The following is a 25,331-nucleotide window of genomic DNA, read 5'->3' on the forward strand; positions in this document are numbered from 1 at the left end:
TCCCTCCTTGTCTAGCCTATTTTTTTATTTTTTTTTACATTTGGAAAGTTTCCATCAGGCCTGTCATGACATTGTTTTTATCAGACGTACTTTACTCGCATTAAAAGGTTCGATGGAAACCTGGTTAGTGATAAGAGTTCAGTTTTGTATCTGGATAGGATATAAATCAATAAATCAATATGATCAATAAATCAAGGATATTAAACATAGTCTAGGCCTGATAAAAAATCAATGGACTAGCATGCCATAAAGACTTAACTTTGTGTTAGTATTTGCAGAGCTAGCGTGTAAAGGTATCACTCATTCTTTTTATTTTTGCTGGACCCCATGTCTCAAGATGTTTGTCAGTCCATCGTTGATTAGAAAACAGGAGGCCTAGATTTTTTATTTATTTTTTTATTTATTTTACCGTTATTTTACCAGGTAAGTTGACTGAGAACACATTCTCATTTGCAGCAACGACCTGGGGAACAGTTACAGGGGAGAGGAGGGGGATGAATGAGCCAATTGTAAACTGGGGTTTATTAGGTGACAGTGATGGTATGAGGGCCAGATTGGGAATTTAGATTCTATTCTCACAGCCTTGTTGTTATGTTCTGGCAACATGTGCCATTTTATAGAAGCCACATAGGCCTATTAGGCTCTATGGCCTATTCATTACCCTATGACATATACTGTATTTGGGGGCTCCCGAGTGGCGCAGCAGAGGTGTTACTACAGACCCTGGTTCGATTCCAGGCTGTATCACAACTAGCCGTGATTGGGAGTCCCATAGGGCGGTGCACAATTGGACACAATTGTCCAGGTTAGGGTTTGGCAGGGGTTTGATTTGCCTAGTTAAATATATGTTAAATAAATGTTAAATAAATGTTAAATAAATGCTAAATAAATGTTAAATAAATGCTAAATAAATGCTAAATAAATGTTAAATAAATGTTAAATAAATGTTAAATAAATGTTAAATAAATGCTAAATAAATGCTAAATAAATGTTACATAAATGTTAAATAAATGTTAAATAAAGGTTAAATAAATGTTAAATAAATGTTAAATAAATGCTAAATAAATGCTAAATAAATGTTACATAAATGTTAAATAAAGGTTAAATAAATGTTACATAAATGTTACATAAATGTTAAATAAATGTTAAATAAATGTTAAATAAATGTTAAATAAATGTTAAATAAACGCTAAATAAATGTTAAATAAATGTTAAATAAATGCTAAATAAATGCTAAATAAATGTTAAATAAATGCTAAATAAATGTTAAATAAATGCTAAATAAATGCTAAATAAATGTTACATAAATGTTAAATAAATGTTAAATAAATGTTAAATAAATGTTAAATAAATGTTAAATAAATGCTAAATAAATGCTAAATAAATGTTACATAAATGTTAAATAAAGGTTAAATAAATGTTACATAAATGTTACATAAATGTTAAATAAATGTTAAATAAATGTAAAACCCCCCCCCCCAAAAAAACAAAGGTTAAATAAATGTTAAATAAATGCTAAATAAATGTTAAATAAATGTTAAATACATGAAAATATGTCTGCATGGTTCAGTGAAATGCCTCTCCTTTCTTTCTCGCTCACGTCGCACAGATCTTTGGCTGGAGAAATCAAATGCTCAAACCGCCCTATATCGTTTAGCATGGACACTAACTACGTGGTTTGAAATGAAAGATACGCTTTTGGGGAAACAATAATTTAAACAATAAATGAATGAACTAATAAAGTAATGGTGTGCTATAAATTATAACATAATTGTCTGTGAAGGGGACTGCCATTTCTTCCTCTCCACCCGCGCACACATTACCTTTGCTTTGGCTGGAGAATGCATGTGCACGACTGAGCAGATTATTCAACCGCAGTATACTATAGGATGACTGAGCAGATACTTCAACCGCAGTATGCTATAGGACGACTGAGCAGATACTTCAACCGCAGTATGGTAGAGGATGACTGAGCAGATACTTCAACCGCAGTATGCTATAGGACGACTGAGCAGATACTTCAACCGCAGTATGCTATAGGATGTCTGAGCAGATACTTCAACCGCAGTATGCTATAGGATGACTGAGCAGATACTTCAACCGCAGTATGCTATAGGACGACTGAGAAGATTCTTCAACCGCAGTATGCTATAGGATGACTGAGCAGATACTTCAACCGCAGTATGCTATAGGACGACTGAGCAGATACTTCAACCGCAGTATGCTATAGGACGACTGAGGAGATACTTCAACCGCAGTATGCTATAGGATGACTGAGAAGATACTTCAACCGCAGTATGCTATAGGACGACTGAGCAGATACTTCAACCGCAGTATGCTATAGGATGACTGAGAAGATACTTCAACCGCAGTATGGTTGAGGATGACTGAGCAGATACTTCAACTGCAGTATGGTATAGGATGACTGAGCAGATACTTCAACCGCAGTATGCTATAGGATGACTGAGTAGATACTTCAACCGCAGTATGCTATAGGACGACTGAGCAGATACTTCAACCGCAGTATGGTATAGGATGACTGAGCAGATACTTCAACCCCAGTATGCTATAGGACGACTGAGCAGATACTTCAACCGGAGTATGCTATAGGATGACTGAGCAGAAACTTCAACCGCAGTATGCTATAGGATGACTGAGCAGATACTTCAACCGCAGTATGCTAGAGGACGACTGAGCAGATACTTCAACCGCAGTATGCTATAGGACGACTGAGGAGATACTTCAACCGCAGTATGCTAGAGGATGACTGAGCAGATTCTTCAACCGCAGTATGCTATAGGATGACTGAGAAGATACTTCAACCGCAGTATGCTATAGGATGACTGAGTAGATACTTCAACCGCAGTATGGTAGAGGATGACTGAGCAGATACTTCAACCGCAGTATGCTATAGGATGACTGAGCAGATACTTCAACCGCAGTATGCTATAAGACGACTGAGCAGATACTTCAACCGCAGTATGCTATAGGACGACTGAGCAGATACTTCAACCGCAGTATGCTATAGGATGACTGAGCAGATACTTCAACCGCAGTATGCTATAGGATGACTGAGAGGATACTTCAACCGCAGTATGCTATAGGACGACTGAGCAGATTCTTCAACCGCAGTATGCTATAGGATGACTGAGCAGATACTTCAACCGCAGTATGCTATAGGACGACTGAGCAGATACTTCAACCGCAGTATGCTATAGGATGACTGAGCAGATACTTCAACCTCAGTATGCTATAGGACGACTGAGCAGATACTTCAACCGCAGTATGCTATAGGATGACTGAGAAGATACTTCAACCGCAGTAAGCTATAGGATGACTGAGCAGATACTTCAAACGCAGTATGCTATAGGATGACTGAGAAGATACTTCAACCGCAGTATGGTATAGGATGACTGAGAAGATACTTCAACCGCAGTATGCTATAGGACGACTGAGCAGATACTTCAACCGCAGTATGCTATAGGATGACTGAGCAGATACTTCAACCGCAGTATGCTATAGGACGACTGAGCAGATACTTCAACCGCAGTATGCTATAGGATGACTGAGCAGATACTTCAACCGCAGTATGCTATAGGATGACTGAGCAGATACTTCAAACGCAGTATGCTATAGGATGACTGAACAGAAACTTAAACCGCAGTATGCTATAGGATGACTGAGCAGATACTTAAACCGCAGTATGCTATAGGATGACTGAGAAGATACTTCAACCGCAGTATGCTATAGGATGTTTGCCATCTGAAAACACAAAATTAAGCCAAAGACACGTGGAAAATAGCGGATTCGGATACACAAGTTAACAAGTCTGAATTGTTCTTTGAATATATTATCATTGGATATGATTTTTTTCTTCTTTACAGCCAAAGTGTGTCCGAACATGACCGCGAAGGGAAGCGATTCAGACAATAAGGTCCAAACTCAACAATGAAGCCAAATCGTATAGATCTACATTGTGGTTGATAGACCTATATATTTATTTAAGTAATAGAATTTTTTTTAATTGACAATTTTTTCAATAATTATGTAATAAACAAACAAACTATATGACGTCATGATTTGTAACGTCAGTCGCCTATTAGGCTATAATAGTAGGCTATAATAGGCCTATGAATACAATATCTATTAAAGAAGTACTAGTAATGTCCTAAATTACTAAAATGTTATAAATACCGTATACATATGTATATATATATATATATATAATAACCTTTTAGTAATTAGTCATATCTAGTCACACTAGATTTCCAATAGTAATTTCTAAAGTAATTTCCCGAAAATACCATTAGATTCTTATCATTATTTTTATAGTAATTACTATAATATTACTATAATATTCCTATGATAAATTTGTATGATAATCTTACAGGATTACTATAGTAATGGCCGAAAATACTATAAGATTCATTATAGGAATTTCTATAATAATCACTATAATATTACTAAATCAAATCAAATCAAATGTTATTGATCACATACACATGGTTAGCAGATCTTATTGCCAGTGTAGCGAAATGCTTGTGCTTCTAGTTCCGACAGTGCAGTAATATCTAACAAGTAATATCTAACAATTCCACAACATTCTAACACACTCAAATCTAAGTGAAGGAATGGAATAAGAATATATACATATAAAAATATGGATTAAGTAATGAAGAGCGGCATAGACTAAGATACAGTAGATAGTATAGAATACAGTATATACATATGAGTTGAGTAATACAAGATATGTAAACATTATTAAAGTGGCATTATTAAAGTGACTAGTGTTCCATTTATTAAATCAATCAATCAATCAATTTTATTTTATATAGCCCTTCGTACATCAGATAATATCTCGAAGTGCTGTACAGAAACCCAGCCTAAAACCCCAAACAGCTAGAATGCAGGTGTAGAAGCACGGTGGCTAGGAAAAACTCCCTAGAAAGGCCAAAACCTAGGAAGAAACCTAGAGAGGAACCAGGCTATGAGGGGTGGCCAGTCCTCTTCTGGCTGTGCCGGGTGGAGATTATAACAGAACTATGCCAAGATGTTCAAAAATGTTCATAAGTGACAAGCATGGTCAAATAATAATCATGAATAATTTTCAGTTGGCTTTTCATAGCTGATCATTCAGAGTTGAAAAACAACAGCTCTGGGATGGTGGCGGTTCCATAACCGCAGGCAGAACAGCTGAAACTGGAATAGCAGCAAGGCCAGGCGGACTGGGGACAGCAAGGAGTCACCACGGGCGGCCGTCCCGACGCATGGTCCTAGGGCCCAGGTCCTCCGAGAGAAAGAAAGAGAGAAGGAGAAAATTAGAGAGAGCCAAGATTTTCAAAATGTTCATAAATGACAAGCATGGTCAAATAATAATCAGGAATAAATCTCAGTTGGCTTTTCATAGCCGATCATTAAGAGTTGAAAACAGCAGGTCTGGGACAGGTAGGGGTTCCATAACCGCAGGCAGAAGAGTTGAAACTGGAATAGCAGCAAGGCCAGGCGGACTGGGGGCAGCAAGGAGTCACCACGGCCGGTAGTCCCGACGTATGGTCCTAGGGCTCAGGTCCTCCGAGAGAAAGAGAGAAGGAGAAAATTAGAGAGAGCCAAGATTTTCAAAATGTTCATAAATGACAAGCATGGTCAAATAATAATCAGGAATAAATCTCAGTTGGCTTTTCATAGCCGATCATTAAGAGTTGAAAACAGCAGGTCTGGGACAGGTAGGGGTTTCGTAACCGCAGGCAGAAACAGTTGAAACTGGAATAGCAGCAAGGCCGGGCGGACTGGGGACAGCAAGGTGTCAGCATGCCCGGTAGTCCTGACGTATGGTCCTAGGGCTCAGGTTCTCAGAGAGAAAGAGAGAACGAGAGAATTAGAGAGAGCATACTTAAATTCACACAGGACACTGGATAAGACAGGAGAAGTACTCCAGGTATAACCAACTGACCCTAGCCCCCCGACACATAAACTACTGCAGCATAAATACAGGTGGCCAATGATTCTTCAAGTCTGTATGTAGGCAGCAGCCTCTGTGCTAGTGATGGCTGTTTAACAGTCTGATGGCCTTGAGATAGAAACTGTTTTTCAGTCTCTCGGTCCCTGCTTTGATGCACCTGTACTGACCTCGCCTTCTGGATGATAGCGGGGTGAACAGGCAGTTGCTCGGGTGGTTGATGTCCTTGATGATCTTTTTGGCCTTCCTGTGACATTGGGTGCTGTAGGTGTCCTGGAGGGCAGGTAGTTTGCCCCTGGTGATGCGTTGTACAATCCGCACCACCCTCTGGAGAGCCTTACGGTTGTGGGCGGGGCAGTTGCCATACCAGGCGGTGATACAGCCCGACAGGATGCTCTCGATTGTGCATCAGTAAAAGTTTGTAAGGGTTTTAGGTGACAAGACACATTTCTTCAGCCTCCTGAGGTTGAAGAGGCGCTGCTGCCTTCTTCACCACACGGTCTGTGTCGTGGACCATTTCAGTTTGTCCGTGATGTGTACGCCGCGGAACTTAAAACTTTCCACCTTCTCCACTGCTGTCCCGTCGATGTGGATAGGGGGCTGCTCCCTCTGCTGTTTCCTGAAGTCCACGATCATCTTCTTTGTTTTGTTGACGCTGAGTGTGAGATTATTTTCCTGACGCCACACTCATTGAACCCTCACCTCCTCCCTGTAGGCCGTCTCGTCGTTGTTGGTATTCAAGCCCACTACTGTTGTGTCGTCTGCAAACTTGATGATTGAGTTGGAGGCGTGTATGGCCACGCATTCGTGGGTGAACAGGGAGTACAGGAGGGGGCTGAGCACACACCCTTGTGGGTCCCCAGTGTTGAGGATCAGCGAAGTGGAGATGTTGTTTCCTACCTTTACCACCTAGGGGCGGCCCGTCAGGAAGTCCAGGATCCAGTTGCACAGGGCGGGGTTGAGATCCAGGGCCTCAAGCTTAATGATGAGCTTGGAGGGTACTATGGTGTTGAATGCTGAGCTGTAGCCAATAAACATGAGTATTCTTATGAGTATTGAATATTCTTGAGTATGAGTATTCTTACATAGGTATTCCTCTTGTCCAGATGGGTTAGGGCAGTGTGTAGTTTGATGGCGATTGCGTCGTCTGTGGACCTATTGGGTCGGTAAGCAAATTGAAGTGGGTCTAGGGTGTCAGTTAGGGTGGAGGTGATATGATCCTTGACTAGTCTCTCAAAGCACTTCATGTTGACAGAATTGAGTGCTACGGGGCGATAGTCATTTTGTTCAGTTACCTTTCCTTTATTGTGTACCAAAATATTCTTATAAACCATTTGTATGATAATATTATAGGATTTACTTTAGATATTTTTTTCTGTAAGGGTAACCTATAGCAACAGCTCCCACATCTTTTGTAATGAATTTAGGCTATGTCAAAAAAATGTACAGTGAGTTTTTCTTTTTTCCTGCTTTGGGATCAGAAGTGCTTTCTTTTCACCACACGAGGGAGCTACAACCATTATAGAGAGGCAAAACTCAATCTCCTCTACCAAACTGCCAACAAGTCCCTACATGATGCACTTTCTGGGATTGTTCCGACATTGCAGACAACAGTGCAGGTGAACTGCCTACTGACCGATCAACAAATCAGCTTGCGTCATAAATAAGGACTCATTGGGTATGTAGGATCAGTTTTATCAAGTTGGTCACCATATTGTTTATGGGGATAAAACATTGTCTGACTTCGACTTCATGAACTTTACAGAAAATCATGTGATCACGAAGATCATGAAGTTTTGTCTGTAGTCGACTGCAAGTTTTTGCTCTCTCACCAACTTCATCCTGCAGCCACCGCCCGCCTGCATTGTGGGAAGCTCTATTGTCAACCAATCAGTGGGTTGTTTTTCTGTTTGACTCAAAGACATGACTGAAACGGGAACCAACCTCATCATGTAGGCTATACAGTGAATAGCCTGTATACAAATGAATGTGATATTTGAGGCTCTGTTAGTAAATTGATTGTACAATAAAACACACATATGATTTAGGTCTGTGAGTATGTGATATGGGGCTGGAGCCATGTTTGAACAGTATAAAGACAAACTTTATCAACACTGACATGTTGATCTGAGCCTTGCTGTTGGACAACCACACTAGTGTCCAACTTTTGGCTGTCGCAGATGCACCCCCCCCCCCCCCCCTGACTTTTTGATATACTGTCGGTTGCTTTCGCCTTACCACTCAAACTCTGCCATTATTATTTGTAAAATCAGTCAGTCAATCAGTCACAATTTACCCATGATTCATCACGGCTTTGATGGTCTCGAACATAGCGTATGTCTGCATTGAAACCCACATTGGTCTAGGCTATGATAATGTACATGATGAGCACTAAGTTTAATGTACACTTAGCTACATTTATTATGCAACGATTGGCTGTTTACCTTGAAAGTGCTCTTCAATTTAGCTCAAACCCTCAATAGGAATGTTAGATGTAAGTTCAGAGCACACAGAAATAGCTAAGCCCTAGTTCAAACAGTGCTCTGGAACCGCACCAAACTAAAAAAAAAATGTATCTCTTTGGAAGAGCGGGGATATAGTGCCGTCTGAAACCATTTGGACGTTTGAGACTTTTTACGATTATTCGGCAGCCTCTGCCGCTCTTTCAGCGGTGTGATGTTGTTGAGAAGTTCTTCCGCTGTCGAGAGAAATATTAACGCAAATTAAGGTTGTCTACCACCCCCATAATGGAAGCACAATCAGGGTCTTGGATTCGCAGGTGGAGGCCTTTCTGTGAAAGGTCGCTGTCGTGCCTGAATTCGACCCAAAACCAGCGAGGAAGTGTGCTGCAGTGTTGAGAGCGGTTGTATGAAACCAATTGGTTGGTACGTCAAGCAAAAGCTCTTAACTCGTGCCAGCCCGCTCTTAATTTCTGTCCAAGTTTGTCGTTTGAACTGTGTGTAATTCTAGTTACTGTGAGTGCCTTGATGTTTCACTGTTTTAATGGGTCAGTTGATAATCAGAACCTGAGACGTCAGTAATATTAGAACCCCTGGTTGGATCATGATGAGCCACATGAGGTTGCTTCCTACACTGACCCTCAACTCCAAGGGTTAGCTAGCCCCAGACCAGCCACAGACGAGCCCCAGACCAGCCACAGACGAGCCCCATACCAGCCACAGACGAGCCCCAGACCAGCCACAAACCATACTAATAGTTGAATGGAATTGCTCTCATCTCTACACAAATGACAAGAATGGAATCCTACTTTGAGAAGAAAAAAAAAACTTAATTGAGTGTGTGTTTTGTGTGTTTAGCCAAAGATTCACAATCTCCAAATATAAGTATTTTGAAAAAGAGGTAAATGTGACCCATTCTGTCTATAGTTGTTTTATCATCCTCACACATACCGGGCTGGACCACAGATATAAACAACTATAAACAGAGAACAAGGTTGGGCTCCCAGAAGTAATTTCTGACATCTAAAACACACGTTACATATTTTCCCAAGATAGGTCTATTATTTCAGCTTGCTGTTGTCATTCTCCAAGCCATAAAAGAGAGAATGATTGTATCTTACCCTTTATTTAATCAAGGCAAGCCAGTTACAAGCATATTCTTATTTACAATGACGGCCTACTGGGGAACAGTGGGTTAACTGCCTTGTTCAGGGGCAGAACGATATATTTTTTACCTTGTCAGCTCGGGGATTCGATCCAGCAACCTTTCGGTTAATGGCTCAACGCTCTAACCACTAGGCTACCTGCCGTCTCACGCAAATTGACAAAGTTGAATAAGCTGCCTAACTTTACTACTACATGAAAACAAAGGGTCAGATCTCAACTAACTTGAATTTAAAAAAGGGAAAAAGATTAAGGTTTTCAAAAATGTCAAAATGCTTACAGAGTAACCCAGAAGTGACTTTAGCCAGCCAGACAAAGCCAACGTCATCTCCCCCCATCTGGTTATTATCAATTTGCTCTACCCAAAATCATATATGGAAAATCATCGCAGACCTTAATTGACGAGTCATTATAGTAATGTTGAGTAATCACATGTAGGGTTTAGGGTAATTATATATCCTACACAGACATAATATATATCTACAGATAACCATGTCTTAGCGATGCTTCATAAAGACATGACTTTACAATTTTGTCCTGTGGTTATGATAGTGGTTCAAGATCACTCCTATGCAAAGGTTTAGCTACAGGAGTGGAGTGTTTCAAGACTTAAACTCAACCACATTAAATTGTACTTTAATATTAGCAACTTACGATTTGAACATCAAATTAATTCCATTTCGTGTATTACGTGTTATACCGTGAAACCACAAAGTCCCATTTGAATTGCACAATGGAATGTCAATGTCAATGTGCGCTTTAGCTTTTCATTCAATGGACTGGGACGTGTTGTTGTTGGGCCTAACAGAATACGTTTTAATCCTCCGGGGGGAAACACATCTTATCTTTACAGAATAGAGAAAATAGTAGAGAAACACACTTCACATGTACAGTATAATGCTTTAGTATAGAAAACACGTCAAATCTATTCAATGTCTTAATGATATTCAATATTCAACCTACTATCTTTTAAAATATTTTAGACTTTTTACAGGTTTTTTTTCCGATGTGAATAATTTAGATTTTTGATCACCCTTTGATGTTCTCCTTTACTATAAATAAACAATCTTACTTTTAGATTAAAGGTCATTTATTTATTCAGTTATAGAAACATCTCTGTTAATCACTCCGTCCTATATGTGGACATTGGGGTCGGTAACCAGGGGTCGGTAACCAGGGGTCGGTAACCAGGGTACATAACAAAAGGTCTCATGTTTCACATGAGGTCATTACTATGATACAGACTAATGAACATTAATGTCCATCCTGGACTAAATAGACTCTATTGGCCAGGTTTCTCCACTCCACTAGTCCATCCTGGACTAAATAGACTCTATCGGCCAGGTTTCTCTACTCCACTAGTCCATGCTGGACTAAATAGATTCTATCGGCCAGGTTTCTCCACTCCACTAGTCCATCCTGGACTAAATAGACTCTATCGGCCAGGTTTCTCTACTCCACTAGTCCATGCTGGACTAAATAGATTCTATCGGCCAGGTTTCTCCACTCCACTAGTCCATCCTGGACTAAATAGACTCTATCGGCCAGGTTTCTCTACTCCACTAGTCCATCCTGGACTGAATAGATTTTATCGGACAGGTTTCTCCACTTCACTAGTCCATGCTGGACTAAATAGATTCAATCGGCCAGGTTTCTCCACTCCACTAGTCCATCCTGGACTAAATAGATTCAATCGGCCAGGTTTCTCCACTCCACTAGTCCATCCTGGACTAAATAGATTCTATCGGCCAGGTTTCTCCACTCCATTAGTCCATGCTGGACTAAATAGACTCTATCGCCCAGGTTTCTCCACTCCACTAGTCCATGCTGGACTAAATAGATTCTATCGGCCAGGTTTCTCTACTCCACTAGTCCATGCTGGACTAAATAGATTCTATCGGCCAGGTTTCTCCACTCCACTAGGACATCCAGGACTAAATAGATTATATTGGCCAGGTTTCTCCACTCCACTAGTCCATGCTGGACTAAATAGACTCTATCGGCCAGGTTTCTCCACTCCACTAGTCCATCCTGGACTAAATAGACTCTATCGGCCAGGTTTCTCTACTCCACTACAATGCTTGAACAATGGAAAAGAAAACAGTAGAATATAATAGCATCATATTTTTTCATACAGGACAATTTGTTTGTGGCATTTTGGATCAGATAATAACATCTCACACATGACAGATATTCAAAATATAAACAAATGTATTATACAAGAACAACACAAAGTCATGAATATTGTAGTTGTTTCCTTTGTAGCTGATGGACATCATCCTCATCTGTGTCTTGTACCAGAAATACATCTCGAGACGGTCTATGATTCAGAGTAGAGAAGACCAAAATGTTTCAAAATGAATTCCACTGTTTTAACGTTACTTTCAAAGGAACCTTTATTACAGCACCCTCATCGCTGTTTTTCTGATCTGCTGCTATAGGTGATGCTCAACTTCCTGTTTTTATAGGTGATGCTCAACTTCCTGTTTTTATAGGTGATGCTCAACTTCCTGTTTTTATAGGTGATGCTCAACTTCCTGTTTTTATAGGTGATGCTCAACTTCCTGTTTTATAGGTGATGCTCAACTTCCTGTTTTTATAGGTGATGCTCAACTTCCTGTTTTTATAGGTGATGCTCAACTTCCTGTTTTTATAGGTGATGCTCAACTTCCTGTTTTTATAGGTGATGCTCAACTTCCTGTTTTTATAGGTGATGCTCAACTTCCTGTGTTTATAGGTGATGCTCAACTTCCTGTTTTTATAGGTGATGCTCAACTTCCTGTTTTTATAGGTGATGCTCAACTTCCTGTGTTTATAGGTGATGCTCAACTTCCTGTTTTTATAGGTGATGCTCAACTTCCTGTTTTTATAGGTGATGCTCAACTTCCTGTTTTTATAGGTGATGCTCAACTTCCTGTTTTTATAGGTGATGCTCAACCTCCTGTTTTTATAGGTGATGCTCAACTTCCTGTTTTTATAGGTGATGCTCAACCTCCTGTTTTTATAGGTGATGCTCAACTTCCTGTTTTTATAGGTGATGCTCAACTTCCTGTTTTTATAGGTGATGCTCAACTTCCTGTTTTTATAGGTGATGCTCAACTTCCTGTTTTATAGGTGATGCTCAACTTCCTGTTTTTATAGGTGATGCTCAACTTCCTGTTTTTATAGGTGATGCTCAACTTCCTGTTTTTATAGGTGATGCTCAACTTCCTGTTTTTATAGGTGATGCTCAACTTCCTGTGTTTATAGGTGATGCTCAACTTCCTGTGTTTATAGGTGATGCTCAACTTCCTGTGTTTATAGGTGATGCTCAACTTCCTGTGTTTATAGGTGATGCTCAACCTCCTGTTTTTATAGGTGATGCTCAACTTCCTGTTTTTATAGGTGATGCTCAACTTCCTGTTTTTATAGGTGATGCTCAACCTCCTGTTTTTATAGGTGATGCTCAACTTCCTGTTTTATAGGTGATGCTCAACCTCCTGTTTTTATAGGTGATGCTCAACTTCCTGTTTTTATAGGTGATGCTCAACCTCCTGTGTTTATAGGTGATGCTCAACTTCCTGTGTTTATAGGTGATGCTCAACCTCCTGTTTTTATAGGTGATGCTCAACTTCCTGTTTTTATAGGTGATGCTCAACTTCTATGCCTATCCCTTGGACCTGAATAGTAAAGCCTACTTTGTGTCAAATAATTTACAATATGTTATGGGATCACTTACGGGAGGTGTAATCTGTTAATGGATTAACATACATTTAGATGGAAGTTGAATTTATAGGATCTATATGTCATAATCTGATACTATGTTTAAAAATATATATTCTTGCCCCAGGCAATGGAATGCAAAAACGATTTCACCGTTCTGATACATGCAATTATTATTATGATTTAAAAACAATATATTAAACTCCTATTGCACAAAAAAACATAACCCATAAACTTATTTCTGTCGAAATAAAGAAAATAACAAACCCATTACGTAGTCTAGGCAGTGGGCCCCACGGAACATATGCGTAAAATGACTAGTTCAGTGGGGGCAGCGTCCAGGCTAAATAGCTTAATGAATAACAATATGTATATATTTATAGAATATAGAATGTGTAACCTATTAACAATTTTGGCAAAGAATTTACCATTTTTGGATGGTTTCCAACACTTGGCGATGTGGGATCCGTCAGTTCTCTGTGGTTCTGTGCGGTTGTTTAAAGTGTATTTCCTAGGTCGGCTGTAGACCCTGCCCTCGGTATATCACTGTATTGACGTGTTGTTAGCAAATGGGAGCAGAACGTCCGATCCTTCGCATGAGGGGGTCATTCTGACTACAGGGCCGATCTTTCGCCTGAAGAGGTCATTTTGACTACAGTTGCCACTTGTTGCTAAAACCTTCAGGGCTTCAATACTCGACCACCGCAAATACATTGATAGTCTACACTGTAATCCTACGCGTTAATCTATCCTCTCCAATAGAGACGCGGATCTCGATGCTGAATGAGGATTCAGGAATACTCCCACAGCTAACATTGAAAGGAGATACTTTGTGAACTGTTTGATATTTCGGTCTAATCTGACGGGCGAAGCATGGTTGATAATACCAGTTTAGCAACCAAATCTGCTTTGGTAAGCATCACATTTTGATCCTTCTCTAACCATGTTGACTAATTGTTATTATTGCTATTAGCCTATGTAGATGTTCAGATAGTCTATTTCGTTTTGTTATTTTATTTCGTTTTCTTTTAGGCTAATTATTTACACTTTAACTAATTATTTACACTTTAATAGCGTTTTTGAATGTTTAGATTCACATTTACAGTAAATTAACTTTTTTACATAACTTTTATCTCTTAAATAGATTGATACGCCTGTTTCTGATGCGTAAGACAAATAGTATGCGATGGTTTATGTATATATAGGCTAATTATTCTGTGTAATTATTTTGTCAGCCTGCCACATCAGCACTAGGCTATACAGCGCACACTGTTTCTGTGTTACTCACGTTCATTTCCGCCATACATTGTAGTCTATTTATGGTGCACTTTTGATACATGTTAGAAGCCACGTTTTAGGAGGCATCGACGCCAGGGGCCAAATGTCGCCCATATTATCATAATAGGCAATGGTCGTGTATTCTTACAGTTTATTACCAAGTTATTTCTTAATAGTTTATTGCTTTTAGTAAGTTTACTCTCCGTTACAATATTTTTGAGTGGTTATTTTATTTGTACCCCCTTGCCCTCCACAGCAAGCAGCGTTCTCCTCGTCCAGCAACCTCCCCCTGCTCGTCTCCTCTGCCTCGACACACAGCCACTTCCCCGGCTCACACTCACAGTCTCAACAGCCCAGCAGCGGAGGCATGAAGCTAGAGGCGGTCATGGAAAACCTCCAAAGACAGCAGGCTGCCCGCCTGGCGTTAGAAGAGAAGCTTCGTCAGGCAGAGAAAGAGAAGGATCTCCGCTCCATGGTCGAGTCCCAGATACACCAACAAGCCGTCGCTTTCCACCACTACCAGGCAGCGGTCCGGGGCGCTTTCGCCGCGGGAGTAGCGAACTCTTCTCCCAGCTTGGTGAGATCCGCTGAACCGGGACTGGCTGTCCATCACAGTTTCGACGCCGGCAGGCACTCAGAGAGAGCCGACCACTCCGATATGGATGATGATCCAGAGGGGATGGACCGATGCATGAATGATGACGACCGGAATCTGGATGGAGATGACATGGACAACGAGGGAGTCGTGGATGATGAGGATGAGGATGAAGAGGAGGAGGCTCTCAGCCACTACCAGCCCCACCACCCCATGCACCCCGGTGCGGGACACTCTCCGAAGGGCACAGCGGTGCAGTTCATGTCTAGAATTCCCCCCTCCTTCGTTGCGCCCCGGCAGTTGGAATCACCGGGCGGGATGGCACCACAGTCTCAACACCACGAATGGACTTACGAGGAGCAATTCAAACAGGTAAAGCTGACTAATAAGTAATAACTTGATATGAAACGTTACGTACTTAAACACTAGACTACACTGACTGTACTACCCCTTGTTGATAACAATCTCACCCATCTCCTTAACGAAGTAGCGTATAAATAAACCTGTCAGTTACTTTTCCAAGTCCAAAACACAATTGAACTTTGTTTTAAATGGCTCTATCTTTTCAAGAGGATGTTCAACTGTTTTGATATTTGAACTTCAGAAACGACACCAACTTAAGTTTGTACCGTAGAGCCTCTTGCTGTTCTGTCCTCTCTTGTCTTTCCTTCATATGTATTTTTTTATTTATTTTTCAAACTTTATTTATTCAGGGGGGAAAAAACCGTTGAGACCAGGCTCTCATTCTCAATTACTGATCACGGTAATACAACAATCAAATGCAATGTGAAACAAAACATTAATCAATACAATATAAAATAAAACATTAATCAATACAATATAAAATAAAACATTAATCAATACAATGTAAAATTAAACTAAAATACAGCACAACACAACATTTTAGTAAAACGGTTCCATTCCTTAGCTACTAGGTCCTCAATCAAAACCCTAAACTGGCCAAGCGCCAACAGAACACCTATTTGTAAAGGGTGTGTAGATTGTTTCAGCAGTGAGACGCATTACAACTAAAAGTGGATTTACCTAGTTCTCATTAAAACTAAAAGTGGATTTACCTAGTTCTCACTAAAACTAAAAGTGGATTTACCTAGTTCTCATTAAAACTAAAAGTGGATTTACCTAGTTCTCATTACAACTAAAAGTGGATTTACCTAGTTCTCATTAAAACTAAAAGTGGATTTACCTAGTTCTCATTAAAACTAAAAGTGGATTTACCTAGTTCTCATTAAAACTAAAAGTGGATTTACCTAGTTCTCACTAAAACTAAACGTGGATTTACCTAGTTCTCATTAAAACTAAAAGTGGATTTACCTAGTTCTCATTAAAACTAAAAGTGGATTTACCTAGTTCTCATTAAAACTAAAAGTGGATTTACCTAGTTCTCATTAAAACTAAAAGTGGATTTACCTAGTTCTCATTAAAACTAAAAGTGGATTTACCTAGTTCTCATTAAAACTAAAAGTGGATTTACCTAGTTCTCATTAAAACTAAAAGTGGATTTACCTAGTTCTCATTAAAACTAAAAGTGGATTTACCTAGTTCTCATTCAAACTAAAAGTGGATTTACCTAGTTCTCATTCAAACTAAAAGTGGATTTACCTAGTTCTCATTCAAACTAAAAGTGGATTTACCTAGTTCTCATTCAAACTAAAAGTGGATTTACCTAGTTCTCATTAAAACTAAAAGTAGATTTACCTAGTTCTCATTAAAACTAAAAGTGGATTTACCTAGTTCGCATTAAAACTAAAAGTGGATTTACCTAGTTCTCATTAAAACTAAAAGGGGATTTACCTAGTTCTCATTAAAACTAAAAGTGGATTTACCTAGTTCGGTGGAGACCTGAGGAACCTCAAGAATTAACCAACACTGTGAACGGGTTTGGTATCTCATGTTTTTTGTACTTTAACAACAAAGTTAGGTAAGTCGGAAGCTTGTGTAGTAGGGCTTTGTAAACAGAGAGGGAGTAATGAAGTGATTTACGGGACTTTATTGAGAACCAGCCACCTTTTGATACAGGATGCAGTGATAAGTATTACATCTGCTACCTGTGATAAAGTGAAGGTAGACGACATGCAGAGGTTTAAGATTAGTGGCTGCTACAATCTGGTAAATGCTGTCACCATAGCCAAGAACTGTCCGGAAGGTTGACTGTACAATCTGGTAAATGCTGTCACCATAGCCAAGAACTGTCCGGAAGGTTGACTGTACAATCTGGTAAATGCTGTCACCATAGCCAAGAACTGTCTGGAAGGTTGACTGTACAATCTGGTAAATGCTGTCACCATAGCCAAGAACTGTCCGGAAGGTTGACTGTACAATCTGGTAAATGCTGTCACCATAGCCAAGAACTGTCCGGAAGGTTGACTGTACAATCTGGTAAATGCTGTCACCATAGCCAAGAACTGTCCGGAAGGTTGACTGTACAATCTGGTAAATGCTGTCACCATAGCCAAGAACTGTCCGGAAGGTTGACTGTACAATCTGGTAAATGCTGTCACCATAGCCAAGAACTGGCCGGAAGGTTGACTGTACAATCTGGTAAATGCTGTCACCATAGCCAAGAACTGTCCGGAAGGTTGACTGTACAATCTGGTAAATGCTCTCACCATAGCCAAGAACTGTCCGGAAGGTTGACTGTACAATCTGGTAAATGCTGTCACCATAGCCAAGAACTGTCCGGAAGGTTGACTGTACAATCTGGTAAATGCTGTCACCATAGCCAAGAACTGTCCGGAAGGTTGACTGTACAATCTGGTAAATGCTGTCACCATAGCCAAGAACTGTCCGGAAGGTTTACTGTACAATCTGCTTCCTGCTGTTTAGGGCGAGGCAAGATCTATTAAAAAATAGAAGCCCATTTTAAATCTTATGTTTTTAACTAGCTCGTCAGTATGTTTTTTAAACGCTAAGTCTTTGTCAATCCAAATGCCCAGATATTTATAATAGGGAACCTGATCGATGGGAGAACTTTTCAGTGAATAAAAATATAGTCAATTTTAAACATTCTGGAGAGAACTAGAGAACAACATATATTTAGTCTTGCCCAAAATTAAGTACAAGTTTTAAACCAACCAGGGCTTTCTGTAAGGTAACAAGGTCAGATTGCAGCTCTAACATAGCCTGGTCTACAGTTGGGGGAAATGGCATAAATAACAGTATCGTTTGAATATAGATGAAAATGACAAGTTCTAATACATAGACCAATATTATTTATACAAATACTAAAGACAACAGGTCCCAGTACCGATCCTTGCGGTACACCTTTTGTAATATCCAGGAAACTAGACATAACACCATCAGAGATCACACATTGGGTCCTGTCTGACGGATTATCTGATCCAGGCTAAATTTCAGTCAATCTTTGAATGAGAATGTGATGGTCAACAGTATCAAAGGCCTTGGAAAGGCCTACAATATAAGTCAGCACAATGATTTAATTTTTCTAAGCAATGAAACGATGTAGGTCGAAAACCAGATGATGAGAGAGAACATATTTGTATTTCCTTCATGTCTATTTAATAAGAAGAACCCTAGACCAGACACCAGATCACTTGGTCAAAGAACCCTAGACCAGACCACTTCTTCATAGAACCCTAGACCAGATCACTTGGTCATAGAACCCTAGACCAGACCACTTCATAGCACCCTAGACCAGACCACTTTTCATAGAACCCTAGACCAGACCACTCTTCATAGAACCCTAGACCAGACCACTCTTCATAGAACCCTAGACCAGACCACTCTTCAATGAACCCTAGACCAGACCACTTGTTCAAAGAACCCTAGACCAGACCACTCTTCATAGCACCCTAGACCAGATCACTTGGTCAAAGAACCCTAGACCGGACCACTCTTCATAGCACCCTAGACCAGACCACTCTTCATAGCACCCTAGACCAGACCACTCTTCATAGCACCCTAGACCAGACCACTCTTCATAGAACCCTAGACCAGATCACTTGGTCAAAGAATATAATTTGTTAGCTGACCAGGCCTAATTTACATGTATACAATATATTGATATTACAATTTTATTTAATATGAATACATGAGTTAGTGATTTATCTTAACAGACTGCAATAAAAGACTCCTGCTTATTACTGATGTATCACTAGCTGTTAGTTGCTTAATTATTTGATAAATGCCCCTATTGATAAAACATTAGGATTTTTTTATATATAATGCCACAGCAATTGTGGCAGTATTGGCTTTAAGGCTTGATTGATATAAAACACAAAATAATACATCGTTTTAGGTGACTCAGGAATAAGAAAGTTGTCCTCTCCTCTCCAGCCTAATATCATATCTGATAAAGATGTAAATTATAATATCATTCTGATAAAGATGTACATTCGTAATATCATTTATTCCCAATCCACCAGAGAGAGGTTCTAAAGCGAACACAGATCTAATGTGATCATTCTTTATTCATGACGGAACATTCAGATACTTCTCTAAACGTAATGCGTACATTAGGGCCCTGCATTAGGCCTGCATTAAGTAACCTAAGCAATGGAAATCCAATTAAAATCAGGGAGAAATAAAACCTTGATAATTAAGATGTGTCGTTGTGTAGTTCTTACGTTACTCATTGGACAAAATACAATTATTTATGTTTTATTGAAATTATACGATACTTCTCTATACAGTTTTTAGTTTTTATGGGGTTTCTCTGACCAGTAGATACATCCTCAGTTCAGGGTTTTTATGGGGTATCTCTGTCCAGTAGATACATCCTCAGTTCAGGGTTTTTATGGGGTTTCTCTGTCCAGTAGATACATCCTCAGTTCAGGGTTTTTATGGGGTTTCTCTGTCCAGTAGATACATCCTCAGTTCAGGGTTTTTATGGGGTTTCTCTGTCCAGTAGATACATCCTCAGTTCAGGGTTTTTATGGGGTATCTCTGTCCAGTAGATACATCCTCAGTTCAGGGTTTTTATGGGGTTTCTCTGTCCAGTAGATACATCCTCAGTTCAGGGTTTTTATGGGGTTTCTCTGTCCAGTAGATACATCCTCAGTTCAGGGTTTTTATGGGGTTTCTCTGTCCAGTAGATACATCCTCAGTTCAGGGTTTTTATGGGGTTTCTCTGTCCAGTAGATACATCCTCAGTTCAGGGTTTTTATGGGGTTTCTCTGTCCAGTAGATACATCCTCAGTTCAGGGTTTTTATGGGGTTTCTCTGTCCAGTAGATACATCCTCAGTTCAGGGTTTTTATGGGGTTTCTCTGTCCAGTAGGTACATCCTCAGTTCAGGGTTTTTATGGGGTTTCTCTGTCCAGTAGATACATCCTCAGTTCAGGGTTTTTATGGGGTTTCTCTGACCAGTAGATACATCCTCAGTTCAGGGTTTTTATGGGGTTTCTCTGACCAGTAGATACATCCTCAGTTCAGGGTTTTTATGGGGTTTCTCTGACCAGTAGATACATCCTCAGTTCAGGGTTTTTATGGGGTTTCTCTGTCCAGTAGATACATCCTCAGTTCAGGGTTTTTATGGGGTATCTCTGTCCAGTAGATACATCCTCAGTTCAGGGTTTTTATGGGGTATCTCTGTCCAGTAGATACATCCTCAGTTCAGGGTTTTTATGGGGTATCTCTGTCCAGTAGATACATCCTCAGTTCAGGGTTTTTATGGGGTATCTCTGTCCAGTAGATACATCCTCAGTTCAGGGTTTTTATGGGGTTTCTTTCAATGCCCCGCAAAGAGGGGCACATATTGGTATATAGGTAAAATAAATAAGCAGACTGACTATCCCATTGAGCTTGGTGAAGTTATTAATTACACCCAGTCACTACAAAGATACAGGCGTCCTTCCTAACTCAGTTGCTGGAGAGAAAGGAAACCGCTCAGTGATTTCACCATGAGGCAAATGGTGACTTTAAAACGATTACAGAGTTTAATGGCTGTGAGAGGAGGAAACTGAGGATGGATCAACAACATTGTAGTTACTCCACAATACTAACCTAAATGACAGGGTGAAAAGAAGGAAGCTTGTACAGAATACAAATATTTTCAAAACATGCATCCTGTTTGCAACAAGGCACTGAAGTAAAACTGCAAAAAAATTGGCAAAGAAATTATCTTTATCGTTATGTTTGGGGCAAATCCAACACAACACTTCACGGAGTACCACTCTTCATATTTTAAAGCATGGTGGTGGCTGCATCATGTTATGGGTATGCTTGTCATCGGCAAGGACTAGGGAGTTTTTTAGGATGCATAGAAACAGAATAGAGTTAAGCACAGGCAACATCCTCGAGGAAAACCTGGTTCAGTCTGCTTTCCACCAGACACTGGGAGATGAAGCACAGGCAACATCCTCGAGGAAAACCTGGTTCAGTCTGCTTTCCACCAGACACTGGGAGACAAATTCACCTTTCAGCAGGACAATAACCTCAAACACAAGGCCATATATACACTGGAGTTGCTTACCAAGACGACATTGAATGTTCTCGAGTGGCCTAGTTCCAGTTTTGACATAAATCATCTTGAAAATCTATGGCAAGACTTGAAAATTGCTGTCTAGCAATGATCAACAACCAATTTGACAAGAATAATAAAAAAAAAGAATAATGTGCAAAAACTTTACAATCCAGGTGTGCAAACCTCTTAGAGACTTACTCAGAAAGACTCACAGCTGTAATCGCTGCCAAAGATGATTGCAACATGTATTGACTCAGGGAGTTGAATACTTATCTAATCAAGATATATTTTTATTTTTTATTTTTTATTTTTCATTATGTTTTTGCAAATGTTAGAATTTTTCTTCCACTTTGACATTACAGAGTCTTTTGTTCATTTTAAATTCAGGCTGTAACACAACAAACATTTTAGAAAAAGTCAAGGGGTGTGAATACTTTCTGAAGGCTCTGTACAACCTCAGTTGAGGGAGTTTTTCAGGTGTTTTTCTGTCCAGTATGTTTTACTGTGTATGATGGTTAAGGTACAGTATTGTACCATAGAAATCTGAACACCTGGCTTTGTCTGAAAATACTGTCATTGCAATTAGCTAATGTAACCAGTTACAGAGCGACAAATTATATTTAATATATTTATATTTAAGATAATGTTTAACCCTCAACAATCCCAGTCTGTCTTTTGTCTATTTGTATGTAGTATTGATGAGTAATACTAGTGTATCTAGTATTGATCAGTAACACTAGTGTATCTAGTATTGATCAGTAACACGAGTGTATGTAGTATTGATCAGTAACACTAATGTATCTAGTATTGATCAGTAACACTCGTGTATGTAGTATTGATCAGTAACACGAGTGTATGTAGTATTGATCAGTAAACTAGCGTATGTAGTATTGATCAGTAACACGAGTGTATGTAGTATTGATCAGTAACACTAATTGTCATATTGAATACTGTACGAGGCTTCTTCTCTATTATCAAGGAAAGATTAGTCTATATTATCAAGGAAAGACTAGTCTATTATCAAGGAAAGACTAGTCTATTATCAAGGAAAGACTAGTCTATTATCAAGGAAAGACTAGTCTATTTTCAAGGAAAGACTAGTCTATATTATCAAGGAAAGACTAGTCTATTATCAAGGAAAGACTAGTCTATTATCAAGGAAAGACTAGTCTATTATCAAGGAAAGACTAGTCTATTTTCAAGGAAAGACTAGTCTATATTATCAAGGAAAGACTAGTCTATTATCAAGGAAAGACTAGTCTATTATCAAGGAAAGACTAGTCTATATTATCAAGGAAAGACTAGTCTATATTATCAAGGAAAGACTAGTCTATTATCAAGGAAAGACTAGTCTATTATCAAGGAAAGATTAGTCTATTATCAAGGAAAGGCTAGTCTATATTATCAAGGAAAGACTAGTCTATATTATCAAGGAAAGACTAGTCTATATTATCAAGGAAAGACTAGTCTATATTATCAAGGAAAGACTAGTCTATTATCAAGGAAGGACTAGTCTATTATCAAGGAAAGATTAGTCTATATTATCAAGGAACGACTAGTCTATTATCAAGGAAAGACTAGTCTATATTATCAAGGAAAGACTAGTCTATTATCAAGGAAAGACTAGTCTATTATCAAGGAAAGACTAGTCTATATTATCAAGGAAAGACTAGTCTATTATCAAGGAAGGACTAGTCTATTTTCAAGGAAAGACTAGTCTATATTATCAAGGAAAGACTAGTCTATTATCAAGGAAAGACTAGTCTATATTATCAAGGAAAGACTAGTCTATATTATCAAGGAAGGACTAGTCTATTTTCAAAGAAACACTAGTCTATATTATCAAGGAAAGACTAGTCTATTATCAAGGAAAGACTATTCTATATTATCAAGGAAAGACTAGTCTATATTATCAAGGAAAGATTAGTCTATATTATCAAGGAAAGACTAGTCTATTATCAAGGAAGGACTAGTCTATTTTCAAGGAAAGACTAGTCTATATTATCAAGGAAAGACTAGTCTATTATCAAGGAAAGACTAGTCTATTATCAAGGAAAGACTAGTCTATATTATCAAGGAAAGATTAGTCTATATTATCAAGGAAAGACTAGTCTATATTATCAAGGAAAGACTAGTCTATTATCAAGGAAAGACTAGTCTATTATCAAGGAAAGACTAGTCTATATTATCAAGGAAAGACTAGTCTATTATCAAGGAAAGACTAGTCTATTATCAAGGAAAGACTAGTCTATATTATCAAGGAAAGACTAGTCTATATTATCAAGGAAAGATTAGTCTATATTATCAAGGAAAGACTAGTCTATTATCAAGGAAAGACTAGTCTATTATCAAGGAAAGACTAGTCTATATTATCAAGGAAAGACTAGTCTATTATCAAGGAAAGACTAGTCTATTATCAAGGAAAGACTAGTCTATATAATCAAGGAAAGATTAGTCTATTATCAAGGAAAGATTAGTCTATATTATCAAGGAAAGACTAGTCTATTATCAAGGAAAGACTAGTCTATTATCAAGGAAAGACTAGTCTATATTATCAAGGAAAGACTAGTCTATATTATCAAGGAAAGACTAGTCTATATTATCAAGGAAAGACTAGTCTATTATCAAGGAAAGACTAGTCTATTATCAAGGAAAGATTAGTCTATATTATCAAGGAAAGATTAGTCTATATTATCAAGGAAAGACTAGTCTATATTATCAAGGAAAGACTAGTCTATATTATCAAGGGAAGATTAGTCTATATTATCAAGGAAAGACTAGTCTATTATCAAGGAAAGACTAGTCTATTATCAAGGAAAGACTAGTCTATATTATCAAGGATAGACTAGTCTATATTATCAAGGAAAGACTAGTCTATATTATCAAGGAAAGACTAGTCTATATTATCAAGGAAAGACTAGTCTATTATCAAGGAAAGACTAGTCTATTATCAAGGAAAGATTAGTCTATATTATCAAGGAAAGATTAGTCTATTATCAAGGAAAGACTAGTCTATATTATTAAGGAAAGACTAGTCTATTATCAAGGAAAGACTTACTTTTTTCAAAGAAAGATTTACGTTTTTCATAGTTTACGTGAATATTGTCAAATGTAAATCATGTAAAATGGCATGTCTCCTGTCCATAATCAAGTTGAGAGCTTTATTTTTCAGGATGTGCTTTTCTAGCCGGGTCATTGAGAAGAAATGGTCATAGGACAATAAAAGGATGCTTATGGTCACTGAGCAGACACGCTGGAGCCAGACTACTATGCGTTTTCAGAGGTACAAAACAAAACCACATTTGAGGGCAACTGAAGGAAGGCAGCAACTAACTGTATCTTTGTAAATGGGAACAAGATGTGGTGTTGGAGAGGCTCAATATAAAGACTGGGGTACTAGAGAATGAGCATAGTTCGTCTGCCCTTTAGGCAGGTTAATATTTACTCTAGCATCAATCTGTTGACGGATGTAGATGACAGTTAGATGCTCCTTTGCCGAATGGATATCTGAGGATGAATAGATTAGATTATAACAGAACTTTCTATTTGACATATCTGACATCTGAAAGGGAAGCTGAGGTAAGAGCTGAAGGAGGAGCTGAGGGAATTGCTGAGACTAGAGCTGAGGGAAGAGCTGAGGGAAGAGCTGAGAGAAGGGCTGAGAGAAGAGCTGAGAGAAGAGCAGAGAGAAGCGCTGATAGAAGAGCTGAGAGAAGAGCTGAGAGAAGAGCTGAGA

General features: G+C 38.9%; 1 protein-coding gene across 1 annotated transcript; it reads left to right on the forward strand.

The window, feature by feature from the left end:
- The first annotated feature begins 13,789 nt into the window (after positions 1–13,789).
- LOC129854777 (AT-rich interactive domain-containing protein 3A-like) lies at positions 13,790–15,685 on the forward strand. The gene is made up of 2 exons (XM_055921927.1): positions 13,790–14,193; positions 14,816–15,685. The coding sequence occupies exons 1-2, from the start codon at positions 14,155–14,157 to the stop codon at positions 15,545–15,547; spliced, it is 771 nt and encodes a 256-aa protein (XP_055777902.1). The 5' UTR covers positions 13,790–14,154; the 3' UTR covers positions 15,548–15,685.
- Positions 15,686–25,331: the final 9,646 nt, after the last annotated feature.

This window comes from Salvelinus fontinalis, chromosome 5 (genome assembly GCF_029448725.1).
Source record: "Salvelinus fontinalis isolate EN_2023a chromosome 5, ASM2944872v1, whole genome shotgun sequence".
In the NCBI taxonomy this organism is placed as follows: domain Eukaryota; kingdom Metazoa; phylum Chordata; class Actinopteri; order Salmoniformes; family Salmonidae; genus Salvelinus; species Salvelinus fontinalis.

Bases quoted from the DNA above. Each gene is read 5' to 3' on its own strand.
- LOC129854777 (XM_055921927.1), top strand. From the start codon at position 14,155: ATGGTTGATAATACCAGTTTAGCAACCAAATCTGCTTTG. The intron at 14,194-14,815 runs GTAAGCATCACA...TGCCCTCCACAG, and splicing joins TAGCAACCAAATCTGCTTTG to CAAGCAGCGTTCTCCTCGTC.